The sequence below is a fragment of the Rana temporaria genome, chromosome 2 (genome assembly GCF_905171775.1).
Source record: "Rana temporaria chromosome 2, aRanTem1.1, whole genome shotgun sequence".
Lineage (NCBI taxonomy): Eukaryota > Metazoa > Chordata > Amphibia > Anura > Ranidae > Rana > Rana temporaria.
This window is the reverse complement of record NC_053490.1, coordinates 258,977,304-258,997,612: the sequence shown is the minus strand read 5'-3', so window position 1 is coordinate 258,997,612 and position 20,309 is coordinate 258,977,304. Positions and strand designations below refer to the sequence as shown.

General features: G+C 43.9%; 1 protein-coding gene across 4 annotated transcripts in view; it reads left to right on the top strand.

Annotated features, from left to right (window-relative positions):
* TRIM37 (tripartite motif containing 37) overlaps window positions 1–20,309 on the top strand; it is a 171,627-nt gene that overhangs the window by 100,977 nt on the left and 50,341 nt on the right. For 3 of the 4 annotated variants that reach the window (XM_040336830.1, XM_040336827.1, XM_040336829.1), the window contains exon 16: window positions 2,956–3,092. In XM_040336830.1, coding sequence (XP_040192764.1) covers window positions 2,956–3,092 — 137 coding nt within the window. The remainder of the gene's footprint in view (window positions 1–2,955; window positions 3,093–20,309) is intronic. The other variant, XM_040336828.1, reaches the window with a different exon arrangement.

The following is a 20,309-nucleotide window of genomic DNA, read 5'->3' as shown; positions in this document are numbered from 1 at the left end:
TTTGTGAACACAGGAGGTCTGCCACTCAGTACTGGCACCATTCAGAGACTGCTTTGCATATTGTGAATGAATGCAAAGCATTCTCTGGATGAGGTGAAGAGGAGGTGCAGTGAGGTTACACTTTCTACCTTGTTCAATCAGAGAAGACTTTGCATTTATTCAGAAAATGCAATGCCTTCTCTCAATGGTGGCTGTACTGTGCTACTGACCTCCTTGCTTTCACAATGTAGGAGGGCAGCTGCAAGTGAGACCCGGAAGCAAGTGGAGATCACTAAAGTAGCGTTGTCTATTTCAGTGATCTCCAGCGTGTGGCATTGGCCAAGTATGTCATATATAATGCTTTGAAAAAGTATTTGCCCCCTTTTCTTATTTTTATTTTTTTTGTCACACTTAAATGACTCTGATCATCAAATTTTTTTTATTACACAAATATAAACCTGAGTAAATACAAAATTCAGTTTTTTAAATGAGTTTTATTTATTGGGGCAAAAAAGCTGTCCAAACCTGCCTGGCTTTATGTGAAAGTAATTGCCCCCTAAACCTAATAACTGGTTGTGCCGCCCTTGGCTGTTGTGCTTTGGATCATAGTCATCATAACCCAAGTGCGCTTGAGCTCACAAACTGATGGCCAGACCTACTCCTTTTGGATTTTCTGGTAGAGCTCAGAATCCATGGTTCCATTAATCATGTTAAGTCGTCCAGGTCCCGAAGCTGCAAAGCAACCCCAGACCATCACGTTACCACCACCATGTCTGACTGTTGGTATGATGTTCTTCTGAAATGTGGTAACGGGACACACACCTTCCAAACAGGTCAAGTTGTCTCATCAGTCCACAGAATATTTGCCTAAGTCTTGGGGATAATCAAGATGTTTTTTTTTTGGTAAATGTGAGGTGAGCCTTTGTGTTCTTTTTGGTCAGCAATGGCTTTGGCCCTGTTACTCTCCCATGGATGCCATTTTTGCCCAGTCTTTCTTATTGTTAAATCATGAACACTGATCTTACCTGAGGCAAGTGAGGCCTGCAGTTCTTTAGATGATCTGGGTTCTTTTATGACCTCCTTGATGAGTTGTCACGCTCTTGGAGTAATTTTTGTAGGCCTGCTTCCTGGGAAGGTTCACCACTGTTCCAAGTTATCTCCCCGTGGTTCACTGGAGTTCCAACACCTTAGAAATGGCTTTGAAACCTTTCCTAGATCAATACATGTTCATTACTGTTTCTAATCTGTTCTTGATTATTTATTTATTTTGATTGTGGCATGATGTGTGGCTTTTTGTGATCTGTTAGTGTGCTTCACTTAGCCAGACAGCTTCTGTTTATGAGATTTCTTGATTTAACAGGTCTGGCAGTAATCGGGCCTGGGTGTGGCAAGTGAAATTTAATTTGGCTTTCCAAAAAATTGTGGTTAATCACAGTTCATTCATGATTCAGCGTGGGAAGGGGCAATTACTTTTTCACATAGGGCCAGGGAGGTTTGAACAGATTTTTTCCCTAAAATAAATTTGAAAACTTCATCTTGGATTTACTCGGGTTGTCTTTGGGTAATATTAAAATTTGATCCAAATCATTTAAGTGTGATAAATATGCAAAAAATTAAAATCGGCAAGGGGCAAATACTTTTTTACAGCACTGTAAAAAATTACATTGGTCCATACGTATAACATGCTGATGCCTGGTAGTATTCTTTAAAGTGGTGGTAGAGGCATAAGGTTTGTTACCCTCTAAAGCATTCTCTGCGTTAAGGTAAAAAACCTATGTTCAGCTCCCACCAGCCCCCTCTTAATATTTACCTGAGCCTGATCTCGGTCTAGCGCTGTGTCTCTAAAGCAGTGGTTCTCAACCGTTCTAGTGCCGTGACCCCTTGATAAAATTTCCCAAGTTGTGGGGACCCTTAACATTAAAAATGTTCATAGCGTGGGTCGTCGGCACCCAAGGCAAAACAATTAATTTGCGCCCCTAACCCTTACATTTTGTGAAGTATTAAAACCCCTTATGGTACACTTTAATATGTACCACTCTTTGTTCTCCTTTCATTCCCTTTTATCTCTCTATCCTAACTTCTTCTTCTTCTTTTTTTTTTTTTTTCCCATCCCTGAATCTAGCCGTCTTTCTTGCTCTTTCTCTTAATCTTTCTCTCCCTTTTTTATTTGTTGTCCCCCCTCTTTTCCTATCCTTTCCATGTATTCTCTATTCTTATTCTTTCCCCTACTCCTTGGGGGTGGGGAGTTGGGATGAGTGGCAGTGCTGGTGGGAGAGTTGGGATGAGTGGCAGTGCTGGTGGGAGAGTTCTGATCAGCCAACATAGGTGCTCTTGATCAAGGTAATTTGCTGATCTGAGAACTGTAGTGGGGACTTTTAATGGGAACTATAATCACAGGTAGTGTTACTCACTATGTCTCACACTTCACATTCCTCACTAGTCAGCTGACCTAGAGTCTCTGCCCCCCCAGCCATGTTGTGAACTGAATGGGTGGCTGCAAAGAGGCTGAGTGGGCGGCTGTGGGCTCCAGGGACAGCCCTGCTGGGTGGCTGCAAAAGAGGTGCGGGCTTCAGGAATAGCCCAGGATTTGGTGACCCCTGGCAAATCATCATTTGACCCCCGAGGAGGTCCCGACCCCCAGGTTGAGAACCACTGCTCTAAAGGCAGCAGTGGGAGCCTGTAAGGAACAGAGCCCGGATCAAAGTTGAGCCCGCACAAGTGCTCCTCTGCCAAAGTGGCTTGCTATGTGGCACTCAGAAGGGTGAAGAAGCCAGGAGTGAGACCCCAGAAGAGGAGGATAGGACCTGTTCTGTGCAAATCCATTGTAGAAAGCTGATAAGTATGATGTGTTTATTAAATACTTTACAATTACTTTAATGCCAAATTTTCTTTCATTGTGTTGGGTTTCTGTGACTTTGCTGTTGTCATGGTATATAGAACAGCACAATGTATTCACTACATGTCTTGTGTTCGCAGCAGGATCTCTCTGATGGAGACCTGGATGTTGATTTGGCTGGGGATGATGAAGTGAACCATTTGGAGGGCAGCTGTTCCTCTGCCAGCTCCACAGCCACCAGCAATACAGAAGAAAATGATATTGATGAAGAGACTATGTAAGTAGAGAACCTAGATTATGGAGAGTTTTGTGTTTATACGTCTGTGATGGACAAAGTGATGAATTCTGATAGGTAGCAGCGAAATTTTGGAGGGTAGAATTACTGGGGTTGATTTTAGTTAAAGTTAATTTGTGCCCGTACTATGGAGATTGAACTTTTTACATATTTTCAACAAGTAGTAAAAGACCTTTTATAATACTTGCCTTTCTAGCCATTTATGTTAAGTAATGTATCCCCCAAATCACAACAGATGCACTAAGGACACATTTGCAGGACCATATAGCATTAAGTGCCATTTGTTTATACATCCAGAGCAGTGTAGAGCTGCATGCTGGAAGCCTGTGCTAGTTAATGGAGTATTTTCTGCTGTACAGACTCTTCAGGAAATTTGACAGGTATGGTGACGGTCTGCATCTGGGGACATGCGCCCATCCCTGCACACCAGTCAAACTCTTATGTGCAAGTGAGTATCTTTTAGCCACTGAATCTCTATTCACCAACACAGGCTGCCTGCATGCAGCTCCATGCTGACACCCCTCTGGAAAAAGAGGCTCCTTGCACACAGCTCCATGCTGTCGCTGGAAAACATGGAGGAAAACCTGGAAACATAAAGAAGTCTCTTCTCACACTATTTGAATTTGTGCCTGTGTGGATGAGCATGAATGTCAGGTTTATAGCCCATCCATGCCAGATGCAGTGGTATGCATTCCCACTCCATAGACGGTCAAAAATCCATGTTGGATAATGTGCATGGTTCACACTATTGCAGTGACAAAAGGTACAGCAAGCTGCATTTGTTCGCAGTATTAACATATGTAAATGCAGCACACATAAGTACGCAAAAAACGGAAATGTGGCGCAAGAACCTGTGGAGCAACCAATGAATAAAATGAGGTATATGCAATTCTAATGCTAAAGTCCAAAAATAAAAGTGTCCAATGAAAGTCCTGGATCAATGAAATGTGGTACAAGTGGCTGTGTGAAACACTTAGCGGCAGCACCTTAAAGCAGAAGCATTGCTCTGAAACGATCAAAAGAAAAAACAGAGTGCGCCAATCTGAGTGCAGTAAGCCCAAATTTAATAGCTGGAGTAAAATAAAATAAATGTACATATACAAAATGCCTACTCACAAATTTGAGGTAGATGGTAGGCAAAGAGACCAAAATTGGGAGATGTGGGCGATCAGCAAATGGATATGTGCCTGGAGTCCTGCAGTGGTCTTGGCTGGCGGGCATCCGGAATGTAAGCTGTAGCAGATGGGTTGGAATCGGTGTCAGGGGACAGGAACACCGCAAAGCCACAGAGGATGCGGCGTGCGCTTCAGCGTGGAGCGCAGCGTGCCGTCGTCGTGCCGGAAGTGACGTGCAGGTCCGTGCTGGCCAATAGGATAACGCGTTTCACAGCGTCAGCTGTTTCATCAGATCCATGCTGTCCATAGGGTACAGACGTATTAAAAAGGATATGAAATGCTGTGATAGGCTGGCAGCAAACATCAATTTAACAACATTGACTAAAATAACAGAGATAGCAAGCGTATAAGCACTGCACCAGCGCAATATACAATGCAACTTAAATGTGTTATTAATATGTAAAACAAACATTATGGGGTATTATACAGCTCACATAGAAACGAAATGTTAAAAACCAGGTAATGAAAAGGGGGGAATTATAAATAAATGAATGATCATGATAACATCAATATATAATATATATATATCTAGGAAATCATCATTACCAGTATGTTAAATGTTTAAAATACCTCACATTACAATACATAATAATAAAATTATCCTAAAAATTATTATTATTAATTATATTAAAAATTATTAGTAATATATAAAAATATATAAAATATAATAAATGTAAAAATATATATATATATATATACGCTTATGTATATTACATATACAATATGCACACATATACATCACCATATTGCCCGCCAGCCAAGACCACTGCAGGACTCCAGGCACATATCCATTTGCTGATCGCCCACATCTCCCAATTTTGGTCTCTTTGCCTACCATCTACCTCAAATTTGTGAGTAGGCATTTTGTATATGTACATTTATTTTATTTTACTCCAGCTATTAAATTTGGGCTTACTGCACTCAGATTGGCGCACTCTGTTTTTTCTTTTGAGCACACATGAGTACGACTCTGGGAACAAAAAGAAGTTTGGATCCTTTGAAGACCTGTCTTTCGAGGAGCTGTGATTTTAGTGCCTCTGTTATGAAATGTGAAGGTGAATTTCTCCACAATGCCTATAGCTACAAGGTGAATTGTAGCCTGTTATGGCTTAAATTACATATTCTGAAGCAGTAAAAGCAAATACCTTAATGAGCATAGACAGAGCACATGTTTACTTCAATAGACTAATCATGTATTTTTGAAAAGTGTATGTTCATTTAGCTTGGGAAATGAGGTAAAGCTGTATTTCCAATTATTGGCGAGGAAAATGGGCTATTGGGGGGGGTTACTATTGTGTGACTGGATGAACACATTTAACCGTTTCACCATATTCACTTTGTGAACAGTTTGTATTCCTTTGATAAATTATCCTCACTCTTTCTTTTGTATTATCTATTCTAAGCATTTGCTTAAAGTGGTTGAAAACCCCATTCATGAAATTTTACCTAAGCACATCTACCTGTAGTATTTACTTATCTCTCTCCAAAGCTCTAGGTGCCCTACCTTTCTGCTGCTCCATTCCTCTGTTATCAGCATGATCACTTCTGACAAGTTCTCCGACACATGAGATAACAGCAGCTGAAAAATTGTGTTGGGAAGGGTGCTTAGAGGAAGATGGGCAGAGTGCTTGTCTATTTAGACTACAGCTCTGCATGTTCCTTTGCCTATGTGGAGGGGGTGGGGAGTGCCTTTCCTCCAATCAGCTCACACAGTGTAAGCCCAGACTCCACACCCACTGCTGGAAGAGAAAGAAAGATTTGTAACACGATCTGTTTATTATCTGAGGCTTATCACTTCACTGGGTATAGGAAAGTGTTTACATCCACTTTAATCTATACACGTGAATACAGTCCTAAACACTATTTGGGGAATTCAATTCATTTTTCTGCCTTTTAATCCCCTCTGGTAATGTATTGCACCAAATCCATGAAGCATTTGCGAATCCTTTTGGTTCTGACAGCGACTTGTACACCAAATTCGGGTAGTTCTAAAATATGCCACTTTTACATTGTGGAGCATTGAATGCGTCACTTCTACATTGTGGCACGTTGAATGCTCCAAATTTGAAATAAAATACCAACAGTTCCTGATTTAAGAAAGTGCAGCTAATTAAGAGCAACTCATTTATGATGTACAGACAGAGAAACTGACGTAGACAGATTTTTGCAAAATTGTCTTGCATGCATTCTAAAAGTGGTGCAGCATGTGCCAAATTCAAGTACAAATTCTAGACCAGTACATGAATTTGGCGCATGTTGCACCAATTTTAAAAATGCACAAGTGACACTTTGCCAAAATCTGTCTGTGCCAAATTTCCAGGCAGTTTATTTTAAGAAAAAAAAGTCCTGTTTTTGTTGTTGAAGTAATTGTAAAGGTTTGTTTAAAAAAAAAAACGTCCCTGCTCTGTTCAAGGGTTTTGTACAAGCGGGCCCTGATCCTCCTTTTCTGAAGTGTCCCGACAGCGTTCCTGGATCCTCCTCCTCCTTCTTTTCATCAAATGCCACCACGGAGAGCCGCTTTCCATGGGGGCACTCGTGCAGGCACGCTCCTGAGTCCTGCTGCGGCGTCCATTGACACATCCAGCAGGACTCGGACTCGCCCCCCAGCTCCTGTTTCACTGGATTTGATTGACAGCAGTGAGTGCCAATGGTTCCCACTGCTATCAATCTGTCCAATGAGGACCCGAGACAGTAGCTGGAGCTTCTGGGCTTGTTCTCGTCTCTGGAATGATTGAGTTCAGGTAAGAAAAGGGAGGGCTCTGGGGGACAGCTGCAGCACAGAATTTTTTTTCACCTTGATGCATAGAATGCATTAAAGAGAAAAATCATGAGACTTTACAACTCCTTTAAAGATTATGTTTTCAAATAAACGAGAACATTGTAGATAATGGCTTTACATGAGTATTCTTTTCAGTTTTTACAGCCATCCGACCTATCAGACAGATGGAACAGATCCCTCATCCATCGGTTCGGATGTCGGCAGGTGTCAACACACATGTCCATTGACACCCGCCACTCCATAGAGGGCAATGGGGGGGGGGGGGGTCCGATCGTGTCTGTCTAAAAAAAAACTGAGAGGTGTACACGATCAGTCCACCTGTGTGAAAGGGGCCTTATACTGTAGATTAGTCATTTGGAAATTTTGCTTATGCTTGAATTTCTGGTTAAAGTTTGAAAGTAATTGATTACCATTACCCTTTGCTTATGCTTTTTGAATTGTGTGTCATGAGTTTGAGAATTAATTTCCTGAACGATAATTATAATTAGTTGTTATTATCAATCAAATTTATTTTTAAAAGCACACATCAAACTATATAAATACAGACTAAATATGGAATATTCACTAGACATATATTCACTTTAAATAGTTAGATTATGGATGACATAATAAAGTCTTGCATAAAATGCAAAATTATTCACAATATTCCCTAATGGCTTTTAAAACCATACGAATGAAACAAAAGGACAGATTTGTTCCCGTAGACACAATAACCATAGAGATCTATATAATTGACCATCAGACAAAAACGTCTTTGTTTTAAGCAGCCAACAGTTGGGTTACGTAAAAAAAGTGGTATGCTAACCAAACAAAAAATGATAATTTAGAAAAGTAAAAGTTAAAGAAAAATCTACAATAGTTGTTACATTGGGGAATAATAATCTAAATGTCATATATAATCAAAAATAAGTATATGCAAATAATCAATGACTCAGGAAAGATCAATGTAACATAATTACCCTTCCAAAATGGCTGCTGACACACAATGGTCGTTACCAGAGTCCCCCAAGATGGTTGCCTTTCCAAAATGGCTGCTTGTCAAGGAGGAGCTGTGTCTTGCGTCGCTAAAGTATGAGAGTATGAGGTGTGATTCTGAGGGTATGAATTATGATGGATGAAGAGTGTCAAGTGTATGTAGTGGTGTGTGTGTGTGTGTGTGTGTGTGTGTGTGTGTGTGTGTGTGTGTGTGTGTGTGTGTATGTATGTTATAGTGCTGCATGATTATTCGTTAAAAAAATCGCGATCTCAAATCAAACCCCCCCTCATGATTTTAATCCAGCATTTCCACGATTCAGTGGAAAAGGCAGCCTGCCAAGTTATATCGCAACATTGCCCGGTGTGAGATAAAAAAAAACATTGTATCTTGTGTTCGATCGATTGGCTCTCAGTGTAGAGTCGCCGGAGACAGATGCAGGATTATACCCATCCTGCATCCACCTAGGCAAATATAAGTCAGGAAAAACCCCAAACCCATAAATCTTAAAAACTCAGCCTTTTTCTGACTTTTGTTCCTTACAAGTTAAAATCAGTATTTTTTGCTAGAAAATTACCCCAAACGTTATATATATTTTTTAGCAGAGACCCTAGAGAGTAAAATGGCGGTCATTTAAAATATTTTATTTTGCACTGTATTTGCGCATCGGTCTTTCAAATACAATTTGTTTGAAAAATACACTTGAATAAAAATAAATGCACAGTCTGTTCCCACCCGTGGATGTTCTCTGCTGCTGTTGTCTGGGGTTTATAGTTCAACTTACTGAATATCTGGACTTTTATTATTTATCTGATTTTCTAGAATTTGATTTTCTTTTTCATACATCATGGGACACGATGAGAGTCAGGCTAATATTCATTACCTGCTGGGTTATACTCCATCTCCAGGTGAATGGACATGGGTAGACACTGGTCTTTAGACAGGAAGTGATCCCCCTCCACACAGGAAGCACTTCAGTTTTGTAGCAAGCACTGAATCCTCAAAAAAGAGGGTTCTGTGTCCCATGATGTACTCAAAGAAGATTTTACAGGTAAGTATGTCGAAAAAATCCTATTTTCTTTTTCACACATCATGGGGCACAGAGTCGGGCTAGTTTTTTTTACCAGTGTCTAGGTGGATGGCACGGTTTGGTTGAGCTCTCTGAGCTCCAGGTCTCTAGTCCCACAACCGGTTCTTAAAGGAATCGAGGGATCGACTAATCGGATCCATTTGACACAGGCTTTATATGCTTGGATAAATGGTATACGAGCCTCGCAAAGAAAACTCAAGATCCTGCAAGGTTTTGCCTGTAATGTGCCCTCTGGGCATTCCTGCAGGGTGTAAAGGGCCAAGGGAGTGGACCCTAAACATGAAAAGGGTACCCAGTCCTTGAAGGTCCTCAAGTGCCAGAAACCCGCCATGAAGGGTGAAGATTGGGCTCCTAATTTATAAGCTGCCCTGCGCCTGGACAGGTAAGTGAAACACCTTTTATTATTATTGTGGGGTGTCCCAGTGATTGTGTGCGGTGACCATACAGGGGAGTTTTGGGCTAGCTGTGGGTGTTTGCACAGTGTACTTTTTTTTTTTTTTTTGCTTGTGTCTGGTGGTTTTTAAGAGTGCCGCTGTGCTCAACAGTTGTTTGGTGGCCATTGTGCACGTGCATTTTCAAAAGCGCTGCTGGACTTGGCAGTTTTTTTGGTGGCCATGGTGCATGCAGCTTTGATGCACAGTAGCCTTTATCTGGGCACACAAAGATTTGCATTGTACGCGAATACAGCCACGCTGGTACCGTGCACGTGCGTGCGCACACACGCACAGAACGTTCCGGCGCACACCCAGCTTATTTAAGCTGTGTAGGCCAAGCATGCGGTACTTCCAGAAGGCAGTTGAACAGACACTTGCAGCGGTTCATTTTTTCCTTACCTGGGTCACGTGAGTTGTTGCTTGGTAGGCTAAAGGTGCTTAGCAGGATTGTTGCATAGAGGCTTGGTGAGCCCTATTAAAGGGTCTTCCTTCTGAGGTGTTTTAATACTAAACCCAAATACTCTTTTCGTGGCTAGTAAATGTCTTAAAAAAAAAAGGGACTAACACTACAGGGAAAGGCACACCTATGTCGTCAGTAGTTCCTGATGAACCTAGTGGTCGTATCCTTTGTGTTTTATCCCCTGAAGGGCCAGAGGCTTCTGGGGCAATCTGGGTTGCTGCGCCTGTCTGGTATTGTGCCTACAGTCAACGCTGCTGCTTCACCCATTAGCACCAAGGATGAACTGTCCTCGGCCCTAGCTGGGTTAGAGCACAGGATTGCTGGCATGATTGCCTCAATCCCACAGGGTTACAAGAAGCGTGGCAGATCCCCTCCCCAGAGCCTCCTAGTCTGGAGCAGGAATGGGTTGAGGATAGGGAAGAGCTTAAAACACAGGATTCTGTGGAGAGCCCGGCAGATGAGTCTGCTTCCGAGCAATCTGGACAAAAAAAATCCAGTTGATGTCTGCCTCTCAGTCGCAGAGGCTTTTGATCCTAAGAGGTTTTCCCTTTTATATCCCATGAATGATACGTTTGTTAAATAATGGAGCATGCCAGCCGTAGATGCAGCAGTCTCTTCCTTATACAAGAACCTAACTTGTCCAGAAGATAACACACATGGCTTGAAAGACCCTGTTGACAAGAAATTGGAGTCATTATTAAAGGCTTCCTTTTCTTTGGCCGTTCAGCTATTCAGCCATTTATCCAGCTGTTGCAGCAATTGGTATCTGCCAGTCCGTAAAGGATCAGGTCAAACAGCCTGATAGGCCTTGCCTGAAAGTAAAACAGATATTCCTCGAGCACTGTGTTTTGCTGTTGACGCCTTTAAAGGATTCGATACAGCAGGTTTCTAGTTTGGCTCGCTTTTCTGTACATATGCGCAGACTTATGTAGCTTAAGAACTGGTCAGCCAAGCTTTCTTGTAAAAAGTTATTGGCAGGTTTCCCTTTTCATGGGGAACTTTTATTTGGACAAATAAATGTATCCAAAAGACTACCAGAGGGAAAAGTTCTCTACTTCCTGAGAAGAAAAGCGCCAGACGTCCCTCGTTTAAAACCTCAGGGACTGCTTCCTCAAATGTCTCCATGTGAAGGTGGTTCCACTGCCAACAAGGTGCTAGGGCCAGTGGCAAGGCCAGGGCCAGAAAAGGCCCTGGGTCCAAAATTCTTCCGAACCCAGCACCATGCCCTCCTTTTGAGGGGACGCCCCCTCTCCATCGGGCGGGGGGGAAGGTTGCTGCACTTTGCGGACATTTGGAGAACAATGATTCAGGACGAGTGTGTCACCTCAATTTCTTTCTTGTGGTTACAAGCTGGAGTTGCGGGGGGGTTTAAGATCCATCATTCCTTCAAAATTAAACGTATTGCTTCAGGCACTACATCTAGTGCATCAATTGGTGATTGTAGAGGTTCCTGAATCCGAAAGGGGCACAGGGTTTTACTCAAACCTGTTTACGGTTCAAAAACCAAACAGGGACGAAAGGTCCATTTTGGACCTAAGATCCCTGAACAAGTATCTATTAATACAGTCCTTTTGGATAGTCTGTCCGCTCAGTAGTAGCCTCACTCCAGAGGGGAGACTTTCTAGTCTCCATCAATATAAAATACGCACATTTACACGTACCTATCTTTCAGCCTAATCGGAGGTTCCTACGTTTTACAGTAGAGGAATGTAATTTTCAGTTTTTGGCTCTACCCTTTGGGCTTGCTACAGCTCCCCGGGTGTTTACAAAGGTCCTAGCACCAGTACTGGGTCTTAAGGGCCCAACGGATTCTGGTGCTCGGGTATCTGGATGACCTGCTTAGAGATCACTCATTGCAGGCTCTAGAACAGAACATAATACACACAGTGAAAAAAGGAAAAAATTGCGCTAACCAAAAATAATTGTGATTAAATAAGTGAATAAGTGGGGAGGCAGCAAAAAACGTCACCTAACACAAATATATAGAGAAAAGAAATTTTTTTGCGCCAGCCTAATTGTATAACAAACAAGTCCTTGTGAATGGGATGAAAACGTCAACGTATGACGAAACGCGTCTGGGTTAACGACGTGCAGTGACGTCACCGCGTTCGTACGAGGAGGAAGGGCTCCTGTGTATGCCGGCCGGCATTTATTTCTTACATGCCTGTATTACATATCATTGATGTAAGTAGGTTTTTAACTTTTAATTAAATATTTTTGTGGACGTATTACGCTATGTGCGGTTCTTTCCTTATATGACATATTGCTGGGCTCCCGGAACGGGCTATAAGGATCTGTCTATACCAACCAGTCGCATCCCTCCGTGGATTCTATGGTTCAAAGATCTATGCTGCACTTTCGATTCCATCCTGTGTTGTGATCCCATTTCCCTGGATATCCCGCTGTGGAGTAATAGATAAACACTGATATTTATCTGTTTTCTGGTAAGCCTCAGTCCATGTGGTGGTGGCTCACTCAATCATCAGTGCACCGGGTGTTGTTTGTTCCAGAACTTCAGTTTTTTTGGACTTTATTATCACATTGATTGTGTGTATTCACAAGGACTTGATTGTTATACAATTAGGCTGGCGCAAAAATTTTTCTTTTCTCCATAATACACACAGTGCTGTGCGTCAGATAAGGAGCACCAGACAACCCTCCATTCGGCTCTGTATGAGTCTTCTAGGGAGGATGGTATCCTCCTTTGAGGCCGTGCCCTATGCCCAGTTCCATTCCAGGCTTTTACAACAAGACATCTTGTTGGCTTGGAACAGAAGACGACAAGCCCTGGATTATCCAATGTGCTTATGTCTTCGGGCACGCTTAAGCCTAATAAACAAATGAAGCTGCGCTAATAATGAAGGGTCAAATGTATCCACAAATGAAAACTAAATAACAGTATTGATTAGTGAAAAACTGAAAATGCAGTAAAGGTGTGGAAAGAAACCCTTTCCTCAGGGGTTTTAAAAGGTTAAGTGCTATAACACCCTATAACCTTTCTGAGTTGAACCATCAAAATGTGTCTCTTCACATGTGTCCAAGAAGCATAAACACAGCAACACCCTGTGAATAATCTTCCATAGACAAGGGGACAATGTAAAACTGCCACCACACAGAATGAAGGCTTATCAGCTCCTCAGATAATAGCTTGTCACCCAGCCTGGGTTATTGCGATCCTCCCACCGCAGCGAATGGCTAGCAGGCCTGGCGTTCCTAGGGCTCCAACTCGGATCCTCCGGTACTCTCAAAGTTCCAAAAGCAGCCATCATGAGAAAAGTATGGAAGCCAACGCTGTCCGTCTTCTACTGAAAATGCTATTCACTCTTTCTTTATTGTAATGGCAAGGTTTTTTCGTTCTTTATCTGCATGTCATCTGTGTCAGTGACAGGTCCTCCTGGTGATGCGACAAGTGGATGTTCTGGGCTTAGCCGATACCAGCTTCAGTTGGGTTCTTCAGAAGGCTTTGTTGATGGCCTCTGTTTACCTGTTGGTTCTTGTAGTTCTGTTTAATCTTTGCTGTGTTGCCCATCCCTCATTTGGAAAGCCTTTGGATGTCCCTAGTTACCTGAATTCTCCTCTTGTGCCCCGTATTAAACCTTCAGCGCTTTTCAACCAATTAAGGCCCGCTCACTGTATATATACATCATTTTTTAAAGATGGATATCTCGGTAACGGCAGCAGCTACTGCCACAACCAAGATATCCATCTTTTCAGTGAGCGGTCCTTTCAACGATAACTGTGGTCTCTGCGGCGGATTCACCGCGAGATCACTGTTTTCTCAACTCGCCTTTCAGGACAACCTTGGAGAGAGCGCAGCTCTGCCTCTTCATTAGGAAACACATGCTGATCCTTTTAAAACCCTCCTCTTCCACCATGGCCTCAGTTATTGTGTTTCCTCCGCCATGGTGGAAGTACATATTGTGGGCCAGAAGAGCTGCGCTCTCTCCAAGGGGAGAGGAGTGGGCTTACCTTTTTTTTTTCTTTGAGATTCTGCCTGGTGTGCAGCGGCCATCCCAGCCCCCCCCCCCCCCCCCCGTGGCGAATGGGGGGTGTTCCGGAGTCCTCAGCCTCTCCATGCTCAGTGGCAGCCAAGGCTCTGCAGGAAGTCAGCGCTGTGGAGCCCGGGGTCCGCAGGCTTAGGCTTAGGCTCAGGTGGTCGGGCGGTGTTTTGCTGTGTTAACAGTCTCCGCATAGCGGTTCTGGATCCTGGCAGGCGGGTGACGTCACGCACAGTTGTGCAGCTTCCTGTAGGGGCGTGGCGGCGCTTGGTCCACGCCGCCTGGAACGCAGAGGCTAGAGGACAGGCCTATAGAGCGGCGTCTTCCGGTTCCGGCCATCTCTGACGCCGGACCCGGGAAATTTAAAAATCAGATGGTCCCAGCTGCTTTCCCTGCTATGATGGAGGAGGGATCGACAGCGATGGCAGAGACAGGCGCCCCAGACACTGCTCAGGTCCAGGTAAGAGGGGTACAATGGTGCCTTAATTCTTTACCTCATGGACATAATGTTTTTATGCAATTGTCCTCCTTAAAGGAGCCTGTGCTGCAGGGTCAGAGTTAAACTTTTCCCGGTCCCTGTCAGCCTGCACTTGTGGTGGTGGTTGTTTATTCTGGTGTTTTTCCTTTTGGTTTGGTGGTGGTTTTCTTTTAAAAAAAAGAAAAAGAAAAAAAATTTAAGTGGGACATCTCTCCTCTTTATGTTTCTTCAGGAAAAACTGAAAATTAAAAAACCACCAACTCAAAGGATGTGTCCTTCCTGCAAGAACCCTCTTAAAGATACATGGCAGAAGGCAATGTGCAGAACCTGTATCGGGGAACTGGTGGAGGAAGAGACATCCCAACAATATAAGGATTTGTTTTCCTCGGTGCGAGAACCCACAAGTTCTCGGAGTTCAGTTAAAACCATGTTGGTTCACAGTCCAGCAGTATCTGAACCCCAGCAATCACCACCCAGCCCAAAAGTCTCCACCTCTAGGTCAGAGTTTGGAGATTCAGGGGATGAAGGGACAAGTACTCTTCGCTCAGTCAGAGATTCAGATGAAGAGGAAGAGGATAGCAGAAGTTCCAGATACAAAGTCTCTTTAGACGAAGTGGACGATCTGCTCAGTGCAATTTATACTACACTTGAAATCCAGAAGAAAAGGTACAATTGTCTCTTCACAACAAAATGTACCAGGGGCTGGATGACTCCAAACATAAAGTGTTCCCAGTCCACAAGGTAGTATCGGATCAAATTAAAGAGTGGAAAGATCCGGAAAGTGGTCCTTTCTTTTCTAAAAGCCTAAGAAAGAGATTCCCCTTTGAAGATAAGGATTCGGAAGTCTGGAATAAGAAGCCACGAGTAGATGCGGCTTTCTCTCTGGTGTCAAGACGCACAGATCTTGCGTTTGAGGACATGGGGGTATTAGAGGACGCCATGGATAGAAGGGGGGCAGACTCCCTGCTGAAAAAGGCTTAGGATTTTACGTCACTCAGTCTTAAACCCGCTATGGCTTCCACAGTGGTGGCAAGAAACTTAGAGTGCTGGGTGGAAAAACTGATGAGCCATGTAGAAGCAGGCACACCAAGAAAAGATTTATTGGAATCTTTTCCCCTGATTTTAAAATCAATCAGGTACATGGCTGACGCATCTGCTGAATCGATCAAGATGGCAGCTAGATCTTCTACCTTAGTAAATTCAGCCAGGCGTGCAGTCTGGCTTAAAACCTGGACAGGAGACACTGCCTCTAAAGTCAAACTTTGTGGTTTACCCTTTTCAGGGGATTTACTTTTTGGGCCAGATCTAGAAAAAGTACTGGACAGTACAGCCGACAAAAAGAAGGCCTTCCCTGCCAAAAAAAAGAACCTGTTAAAAATAATTTTCCCTGGATCGTCTTTCAGGACAGCCACCTTAGAGAGATCCCGGCTCCTCCCCTCTCAGGAAACACCGCCTTCAATCAGAGATTTAAGCCTCATCCTCCCACTGGCCCTTCAGTTATGGTGTTTCCTCCGGTGGGGAGACACCGCTGTGGAACCAGGAGCCGATGGCTGGGGAAGCTGAGGCTTATTGGGCAATTTTTAGAAGATTGATTTCTTCTGCCTAAAAAGTTCACTTTTTTATTGTTTGAATTTGGCGCTCAGGCCGGCTAGTGTGTCGTCACCTGCAGCGCCGCATGTGCGTCCCAGCGTCTCTTTGGGGAAAAGAGTAAGCTGGGAGGTCCGTCGTTTTCTCTGCCTAGGGTGGCGCTGTGGGCTGCCTCAGGCCCCCCTGCTTTGCAGCCAGCTTGGAGCTCGCTGGTCCGGAGGATGAGGAAGTTGCAAGGGGAGAATACGATCCTCATCTTGATCGCTCCTTATTGGCCGAGGAGACCGTGGTTCTCCATTCTAAGGAACCTGGCAATAGAACCTCCTTGGATCCTTCCGGCCCAGACCGACCTTCTTTCTCAGGGTCCATTCTGCTGCCCTCACATAGACAGGTGGAACCTGGCAGCCTGGCTTCTGAGGAGTCATTTGTTGAGGGGCAGGGGTTTTTCTGAGCGTCTAATTAAGACTCTCCTAAATTGTAGGAAAGTAGAAACTCAAAACATCTACTGTAAGGTGTGGAGACGTTTTAACATATGGTGCTCAGAAGGCTCCTTTGACGTTCATAGTTCAGTGGCAGTGCTAGAATTCCTACAGTCAGGTGCAGACAAAGGTCTAGCACTTAGCACATTGAAAGGACAAGTTTCTGCGTTGAGCGTCTTTCTAGAAAAACAACTAGCGTTAGACCCTTGGATAGCAAGGTTCTTCAAGGGTCTAAGTAGACAGAGGCCAGTTAGAACCTCTTCCCTTCCAGTTTGGAACCTCTCTTTGGTTTTACAGGCTCTTACAAAAGAGCCTTTTGAACCACTAGAATCCTGTTCTTTGAAACTAATTACCCTCAAAACTGTGTTTTTAGTGGCAATTACCACGGCAAGACGAGTCAGCGAACTCTAAGCCCTTTCCATCAGGGCCCCTTATTTTCAAATTTTTCCGGACAGGGTTATTTTCAAAACCGATCCGGCCTTCTTGCCAAAGGTGGCTTCAAGATTTCATAGGAGCCAAGAAATCATCTTACCCACTTTTTGTTCTAATCCTGTGAGGGAACAGGAACGTTCATTCCATAATTTAGATGTTAGGAGGTGCATTCTCCAATACTTAGAATGCACTAGACAATTTAGAAAGTCAGAGTCCCTTTTTGTATTATTTTCAGGATCTAAGAAAGGATCCAGGGCGTCCAGACGGACTATAGCCAGATGGCTTAAATCGGCTATTGTTCAAGCTTATGAGTTAGGAGGGTCAGACCCCCCAGATGGGATCAGGGCACATTCCACTAGAGCGGCTGCAGCTTCACAGGCGGAATAAGCTGGTGCTTCTCCTGAGCAAATTTGTAAGGCTGCAACGTGGTCCAGCTTCAACACGTTTGTCAAGCACTACAGATTGGATCTGCTGTCAGCAAAGGACCAAGCCTTTGGTCGTAAAGTTCTGCAAGCAGTAGTCCCACCCTAAGGTAAGGTGCTCGCTTATCCTCTCTAAGGTGGCTGTCCTGAAAGACGATCCAGGGAAATATGGAGTTACTTATCGGTAACGTCCTTTTCCAGGAGTCTTTCAGGACAGCACCGGTACCCACCCAGGTACTGGACGTCTGAGGACTCATCACATAAGACCGTCAGGTAAGATTGTAATGTTTGTGTTGTATGACGTGTTCTTGTGTCTCCCCAGTTGGCCGGAGGTGCTCGTGATAAACTGAAGGGCCAGTGGGAGGATGAGGCTTAAATCTCTGATTGAAGGCGGTGTTTCCTGAGAGGGGAGGAGCCGGGATCTCTCTAAGGTGGCTGTCCTGAAAGACTCCTGGAAAAGGACGTTACCGGTAAGTAACTCCATATTTCGTGCTTTTCAGCAAACCTACAAAAATAGAGAGGAGAACAAAAAGCGCTGGGTTCCACAAAAGGGTAGGGGGAAGAGGAGGAATTCTTTTCAAATCCCCCTCAAATCAAACCCCAAAAGACAAATGACAATCTGACTCCAGTGGGGGGAAGATTGTCTGCTTTCTTTTTTCAATGGAACCAATTGGCCAAAAGTCCCTTTGTAAAAAACATTATTGCACAAGGGTACAACCTGGAGTTCTCAGAATACCCTCTATGTAGGTTTTATGTAACAGCCCTGCCAAGGGATCAGGAAAAAGCTTCCGCTATGATGAGCCTGTTAAAGGATCTGATACAACAGGAAGTTTATTATTCAGGTCCCAAAACAGGAGGGAAAAGGGTTTTACTTCCACATTTTTCTAGTAAAAAAGCCCTCAGGCAAATTTCGCTAATTCTGAACCTGAAAATCCTGAACAAGTCCATAAGGTACAAGCACTTCCGCATGGACACTATCCACTCCATAACGAAACTGTTAACACCAAACTACTTCATGGCTTCTCTGGATCTAAGGGATGCTTACCTACTCGTACCAATAGCTCAGGCCTCCCAAAGGTTTCTCCGGCTGGCAATCAACCTAGGGACTTCAGTCTGGCATCTACAATTTAGGGCTCTGCCATTCGGCCTTTCATCATCCCCCAGGATTTTCACAAAGGTGATGGCGGAAGCCTTGGAACCATTGAAGCTGAGGGGGGGGTCTCGGTTGTTCCATATTTGGACGACCTCCTGTTTTTTGCACATTCAAAGGATCAGCTGGTGACAAATCTCCTGGTGTCCCAGTCTCATATCAAGAGCCTAGGGTGGCTATTGAATCTAGAAAAGTCAAACTTGGACCCTGCACAGGAGACAAGGTTTCCCGGTTACACCATCAATTCAGTCCTTCAGAAGGTGTTTCTCCCTCAGGAAAAGATAGAGAAAGTCGTTACCGCAGTGAGTCAGATCCAGACTCAGTGTCAATACGGACAGCCATGGCAGTTCTAGGCCAGCTCACGGCTTTGATTCCTGCCGTCCAATGAGCGAGATTACATTCCAGACCCCTACAGAGGAACATCCTACAAGTGTGGTCTCACCAGGAATCGCTGGAAAAACATTTCAAACCGACATCAAGGGTAAAACGGGCCCTTTGGTGGTGGAGAGATCCTTCCAATCTGTCAAAGGGTCTCTCATGGGTTCTTCCTTCGGACAAGCGTCTGACAACAGATGCAAGTTCGTGGGGATGGGGAGCTCACCTGGACGGGCAAACTGCACAAGGGTCTTGGTCCAAAGTGGAAGCAAGGAGGTCATCAAATTGGCGAGAACTAAAAGCCATTTTTATGGGTCTCCTGGCTTTTCAACAGATACTGAAGGGTTGTCATGTACAAATCTTATCAGACAATACAACAGCAGTAGCCTATGTGACCAAACAAGGCTGGACCAGGAGCCAAGGTTTGATGGCATTGGCAAACCAGTTATTGTCCTGGGCGGAACAAAACGTGACCTCTTTGTCAGCGATTCACCTAAAGGGGTCCCAAAATCTGTTGGCAGACCTTCTGAGCAGAAGGAAAGTAGTAGAAGCAGAATGGAGTCTGAATCAGGAGATATTCAACATGATCTCCAAGGAATGGGGGCATCCTCAAGTGGACCTTTTTGCCAGCCAACAAAATTCAAAGGTCCAGGAGTTCTTTTCTCTCCACAGAGAGGATCAGGCGATGGGCATAGATGCTCTAGCCCATCCTTGGGATTACCAGCTGTGCTACGCTTTTCCCCCCTTTCCCCTAATCCGGTTGGTCCTAAGGAAATTCAGGGAAGAAAAAACAAACCTAATTCTGATTACTCCCTTTTGGCCAAAAAAGGCCTTGGTTTCGCAACCGTATTGAGTCTGGCAGTAAAACCTCCGTGGAAATTACCGTCCAGGAAGGACCTTCTAACACAGGGCTCTGTGTGTCATCCAGAAACAGACAGGTTACACCTAAGCGCTTGGTTTCTGAAGAAGACATTCTAAAAAACAAAGGTTTGTCCGACAAAGTAGTAAGAACTCTACTGTCTAGTAGGAAGGAGGTAACGAGATCTATTTACCTAAAAGTATGGAAGAAATATAATTCTTGGTGTTCTTCCAAAGTTTTTCAGACCAAGAGTGTGGTTTCAGTTCTAGAATTTCTCCATGAGGGAATGGAAAAGGGACTTGCAGCCAGTACCTTAAAATTATTTTGAAAAAACTCTGTCCAGGGAACCCTTGATTTCTAGTTTTTTTAGGGCACGAAACGGACCAGTGACCCTCAAAAGTTTTCCCAGTTGGGACTCATCAGTTTTACAAGGGTTAACGGGAGCTCCGTTTGAACCTTTAGAAGAAACTTGTTTAAAAAATGTATTTCTCAAAACAGTTTCTTTTGG